At 44.0% G+C, this 6,000-nt stretch overlaps 1 protein-coding gene across 3 annotated transcripts in view; it reads left to right on the forward strand.

Annotated features, from left to right (window-relative positions):
- Nucleotides 1-5,355, forward strand: part of EDEM2 (ER degradation enhancing alpha-mannosidase like protein 2) — a 49,005-nt gene extending 43,650 nt beyond the window's left edge. For 2 of the 3 annotated variants that reach the window (XM_027078484.1, XM_027078483.1), the window contains 2 exons: nt 2,580-2,701; nt 4,787-5,355. In XM_027078484.1, the coding sequence (XP_026934285.1) occupies nt 2,580-2,701; nt 4,787-5,287 (623 nt within the window). In that variant the 3' untranslated portion in view covers nt 5,288-5,355. The remainder of the gene's footprint in view (nt 1-2,579; nt 2,702-4,786) is intronic. The other variant, XM_027078482.1, reaches the window with a different exon arrangement.
- Nucleotides 5,356-6,000: the final 645 nt, after the last annotated feature.

Raw genomic sequence — 6,000 nt, forward strand, 5'->3', positions numbered from 1 at the left:
TTGCCCAAGGCTGTTAAGTATAGGAGCTAGGACTGGAACCCAGGTCTCCTAATTACATCTTATGCTCTTTCAAACCCAGACAAGCAAGTGAGATGGAAAAAGCCAGGCTGACGCCTTTTGAGTTCTTGCCATTGGGATTTCAGATGTGGAGGCACACTTTGTTAAGTCAGTGGGTCAGGTCAGATAAGTTGTGCATCTATGGAACGTTAGAACTTTGGAATGGACTTTAGGAGTGAATCATCTCTTCTTGTCCACCTCCCCACTTGCAGGTCAGCAGTCAAGATGTAGAGAAGAAAGGGACAACACACTTGAGAACTCTCCTAAGTTCCTTTCCAGCTCCGATCTTATGACTCACTGAAGGAAAGTTAAACATTGTGAGGAGAGGAAGGGAAAGGGGGACAGAGGAAGGAAGCTGAGTCAGCACACAGTCATCTCCCCTCCCCCCCTAAAATAGGTTACATTCCCATTGTTTTAGACTCTTCCTACCTGAATGCCTTTTAGCTGTGGGATGGGCCTTCTAATGGGTTCTGCCCATCCTGCCATCCTCGGCTCCACTTCCTTCCTCCTCTAACCCTGTAGTCCTCTAAGTGATTGCTGTAGGAGTCTTGGAGGCGGACCAGAAGCGGGAGTAAAGCAGCAACTGGAAGCAGCAAATTAGTCACTTTTGACTCCTTAGAGGCTGCTGTTTTTAGTATTTCTCATGCATTTATTCTCATGGCATTTTTTTTTTTTAAAGAGAAAATACTCAGATGGTATTGGATCCCATGTTACCAATAGATAAAATGAAGACAGAGATTGGGACTAAATGTAAGACTTAGACATGTGCATTCTCAAGGTTAGAGGGAACCTGAGAGGTCTTCTAATCGAAATCCCCCTGCAATAGCCCTGTCAAGTGGTTATCTCATCTTCGTTTGATTACCACCAGTGACAGGGGGCTCACTACTTAAGGAGGCAACATGTTTTGTTTGCAGGAATGCTCAGTGGAAAGCAAGGTACCACAGCCAGGAATCCAGAAATGTCTTAGACCAGTCACCCTTCCTATCCCAAAACAATAGCAAATGGGAGATAAGGTACTATTCTATGATTAGATTGGCCAGTCCCTGACGCTCTGGTGCATGTATCCGATCAGCAGTGCTGGAGCACAGAACCTAGCCTAAAAGCCTCTGAAGGGCTTAACCTCCACCTAAGTCCAAATCTAAACCTTGGGCTGTCACCCTCTTCTAGAGAGTTGGCTAGATATACAGGAAATTAAAGCATTTACTAGCAAACACAGGCCCATGTGTGAGGAAGAGAAAACAAGAAACAAGATACTTGAGTATCTCGTTTACTGAGTATACTGAGTCAGCCAGCTGTGAGAAGCATAAGGAGAGGCTTCCCATGAGGACACCATCTTTTCTGTCTTTGAACACACACAGTGTGTTCATCTACCAGTAAATGTGCCCCAATCTTTGCTTAGAATACGAGTGATTAGATTAGCCAGTGTCTAGAGGCCTGTGGGGTAAACAGAGAGAGAAGTAGGAGAAAACTGGAGAGATAGGCAGCGATCTTTTCTCCAAAAATAAGTAATGGAGTTTGCAGTAAAAAATCAAAAGGGGGAAAAGTACTGATCAAGGGCTAGGAGGAAACGGGATGTAGAACATCAGGAGGAGACGTTGGTATAGGGAGGGGAGAGGTGTTCTTTCCTCTCTGAGAAAAAAGAGGTGAAGAAGTAGGAAAGTCTGTTGAGCTGTAGCTTTTGCCTACTGGGCCCACCCTAGAAATCAAATCTTTTCCATAACAGCTCTCTAGATATCTGAAAGCAACAAACACATTTTGCTAAGTTTTCTTTTCTCTGGAATAAATATTCCCATCTGGTCCAATTCCTGTTGACTAGTTGGCGAATATTCATCTTATGATGGGGCCCATGTGTGAACGTCAAATTCCAGTTGTGGTGTAGAACAGGGCAAGACTGTTGCCTTGTTCTGGGCACAGAGAACTGATGGCTGCATCTTTGTTAGATTGAAAGTTGATTCTTGAGTATCTTAACCTTTATCTTTTGGCCTATCCCATCTTGGAAAGGGCCTTGTAATGACAGGCTCATACTCTTTTAAGTTTTAGGATTAGGTTAGGCTGTAAGTGACAGATACAAAGTAGTAGCTTAGATAAAATAGAAATTTATTTCTCCGGTCTTACATGACTGTCTTTGGTGGCAGGGACCTTAATCCCACACCTGCCTGCTGGGAATAGTTGTTAGTCTAGGCGTCCATGTGCTTGGATAAAGTTAGCTCTTCTGTTACTAAGGAAGAAGGAGGGAACAGATATTGGGAGATAGGCAGCCGCCTCTGCCACCTTCCCTATCCCAGAACCTGGCTGCCTGTCTCTCCCTTGGGATGGGATTCCATGGTCCACTAAGTCCACTAAGCTTCAGACTGGGTATATTGGCTCTGAAGATTCAGTATTGAGTGAGTTGTCCCATGTTCCCCCTAGTTGGACCCTGTGGACATGGTGTGGAGAGAAGGAATCTCTCACTGGCCCAGGCAGTCCCCAAGCCTTCTCTGCCCAGCCACTGGGTGAAGGAAGGTCTACTTTGAACTTTGCAGAACTCATTGAGAGCGCCATGTACCTCTACCGTGCCACGGGGGACCCCACCCTCTTAGAACTCGGAAGAGATGCTGTGGAATCCATCGAAAAAATCAGCAAGGTGGAATGTGGATTTGCCACAGTAAGTGTTTCCACGGGCCCAAGAATTGGGAAATGTCTCCCCCTGCTGCTAAAGAGCCTCTGGAATATTAGCACTGGAAGGAACCTTAGAGATATAAGCAATGCCTTTATTTTATAGATGGGGAGACTGAGGAGCAGAAGCTGAGAGCCTTGCTAAAGGTCACAGAGCTAGTAGAGGTGGAGCTAGGATTAGTTCCCAGGGGTCTTGACTCCATGCCCTTGGCGTTCTCCCTGCTTCATAGATCCTTTAGCTGTCAGAATAGGCTACTTGGCAAGGGTGAGTATTGTGAAACATTTTACGAAAAGGCTTGTAAAATGGATTCTAGAAGGGAATTACAGAGTCCCATAGCCTTATTTGCAAACCCAGGGATCCTTAATGGAACAGCTGTACTGGTCTCACAGATATTTACTGAGCGTCTTTCACGGGCCAGGCGCTGTGCTAGGCTGAGGGTTATAGCAATGAAGAAAGACCAAGCCCCTGAGCTGACATTTTAGTAGAAAAAACAAAGAATGTGTATCTGGAAGACAGAAAGAAGGCCAGTGTGGCTGGAGGGCGTGAGCAGGGAGGAAAGTGGGAGGAGATACAGCCCCAGAAGTAGGCAGCGGCTAGATTGTGCAGGGCTTTGTATAAGTCGTGGGGAAGAGTTTGGCTTTTGTTCTGCTTGGAATGATAAGCCTTGGGAGCATTTACAGCAGAGCAGTGACGTGCTCTGATTTGTATTTTAGAAAGAGCACTCTGGCTGCTCTGTGGGGAATGGACTGAAAGGGTTAAGGATGAGAGCCATGTCACATCCTGAGAGGACCCAGGCAGGCAAGACAGAAATAAACAGTGGTTACAGACATGTAGAAACCAAATGTGTAAGCAAATAGCCTGGAAGCCTATTTGCCAAAAAGCCTGCAGAGGTTTTTTTTAGGGTAAGGAATTAAAAACAAACAAAAACCTTCTTTTTCAAAAAGTTGTAATGTGATTATATTCTATAAGTAAAACATAGATACATGTTTTTAAAGAAAAGACCTATATGTGTAGGAGAAATATACAGCAATGATATGTCTTAGTTTCTAATATGTTGTATTTTATGAAAAGCCAAAGTGGATGAGCCCGTTGGGCCCTTAGGAACTCTTGACTTATTTCCATGAAAATGAAGTCTTTTGGAGCCCTTCCAAGGCGAATGATGGGAACAGGCAACTGACTCCTTGGCCTTTGGCAAACAGGGCAAGAGAATAATAATTCTTGGTACATCAAGTCCATGTTTTAGTCACATTTTTTTGGTGTAAAATAGATGTCTACTGAGAATTAGTTTCGTTTAAGAAAATGTATTCCTAATTCTGAGAAGCTAAAATAAATATTTGTAGCAAGTAAACTTACTCATCCCTGACTGTAAACTCAGTATGAATTTCTCTTCATAAAGACTCCTAATTAGTTGTTTATAAGAGCAAAAAACTTGGTAACCTCCTTGATGTCTGTCAAGGGAGGATTAGCTAAGTAAATGATGCTACATTTTTGCATCATTAAGAAGGGAATGATTAGATCAATGTTTAGAGTCACAAAAGGGTAAGGTAAAGGGGTTAGGAGATTGTTGTATCATGTAGGGGGGCCAGGGAAGACCATTCTGATGAGGTAGCATTTGAGCAGAGACCTGAAGGAAGTGAAAGAGTGGGAGGGCATCTGAAGGAGGAGTGTTCCAGGTTGCGAGGACACCAATGAAAAGAACCGGGCTGGGCATGTGCTTGTTCACAGAACAGAAAGGCCATGTGGCTGGACCTGCGAGAACCAGGGAGAGAGCAGGAAGAGATGAGGTCAGGGAGGGAGCAGAAGCCAGATCACCAAGGACCTGTTAGGCCACGATAAGGACTTTGATTTTAGTCTGTGGGCAATGGGATGTCAACAGAGGGTTTTCCGTGAAGGAGTGACAGGTAAGATTTATGATATAAATATACTTTAGGGACAAAGTTCTGGAAAGTTAAGTGATTTGCCCAAAGGCCTGCAGTCACCTAGTGGCAGAGCAGGAATGCCTGACAGGGTCCCCTGACCCTTTCTGCTGTACTGTGATGCTGGTCTGACTTGCTTCCCTCCCCCACGTGGCAGATCAAAGATCTGCGAGACCACAAGCTTGACAACCGCATGGAGTCTTTCTTCCTGGCCGAGACCGTGAAATACCTCTACCTGCTGTTTGACCCGACCAACTTCATCCACAACAATGGCTCCACCTTCGATGCGGTGATAACCCCCTACGGGGAGTGCATCCTGGGGGCCGGGGGTTACATCTTCAACACTGAAGCACACCCCATTGACCCCGCCGCCCTGCACTGTTGCCGGAGGCTGAAGGAAGAGCAGTGGGAAGTAGAAGATCTGATGAGGGAATTCTACTCTCTCAAACGGAATAGGTCGAGATTTCAGAAAAAAACTATGAGCTCAGGGCCATGGGAACCCCCAACAGGGCCAGGGACATTGTCCTCCCCTGAAAACTATGACCGGGCAAGGGAGAAGAAGCCCACCAAGCAGAAAATCCCACTTCTCAGCTGCCCTAGTCAGCCCTTTACCTCAAAGTTGGCATTACTGGGACAGGTTTTCCTAGATTCCTCATAACCACTGGATGATACTTTGTTTGTTTTTGAAACTAAACTATAACAATAAATCTGCTTTTGATGATCATGGTTTTCTATTTTACATATTGGATCATTTCATGAGATTTCATTCAAAGAAAGGGTTCATGGCTAAAAACAATTGCGAATCTAGTTTGTTTTTCTCATACAGTTGGAGAAACAGCTAAACATAAAAGACTCCAGGGGTTGATAATTGAATCTCCCTTCCTTTCAAAGTTCCCATTTTCTGGAGGGTGTTATAAATGTATTTGTTAGTTCTTTTCTGGGGGAGAGGGATTTTCATTTTTTACTTTTTATTTGAAGTATAGTTGACTTACAAAATTACATAAGTTCCAGGTGTACAACATAGTGATTAGATATTTTTATACATTACAAAATGATCACCACGATAAGTCTAGCTACCATCTGTCACCATACAAAGTTATTACAGTATTACTGACTATATTCCCTGTGCTGTACATTACATCCCTGTGACTTATTTATTTTATAACTGGAATTTTGTACCTCTTAATCTCCCTCACGTATTTCATTCTTCCCCCCACCCCACCACCCCTCTGGCAACCACCAGTTTGAGTTTGTTTCTGTTTTGTTATGTTTGTTCATTTGTTTTGTTTTTTTATGTTTCACATAAGTGAAATCATATGGTATTTGTCTTTCTCTGACTTTCTTCCCTTAACATAATATCATCTAGGTCCA

This window comes from Aethalodelphis obliquidens, unplaced genomic scaffold (assembly GCF_003676395.1).
Source record: "Aethalodelphis obliquidens isolate GAN/ISIS:26980383/991018 unplaced genomic scaffold, ASM367639v1 scaffold42, whole genome shotgun sequence".
Lineage (NCBI taxonomy): Eukaryota > Metazoa > Chordata > Mammalia > Artiodactyla > Delphinidae > Aethalodelphis > Aethalodelphis obliquidens.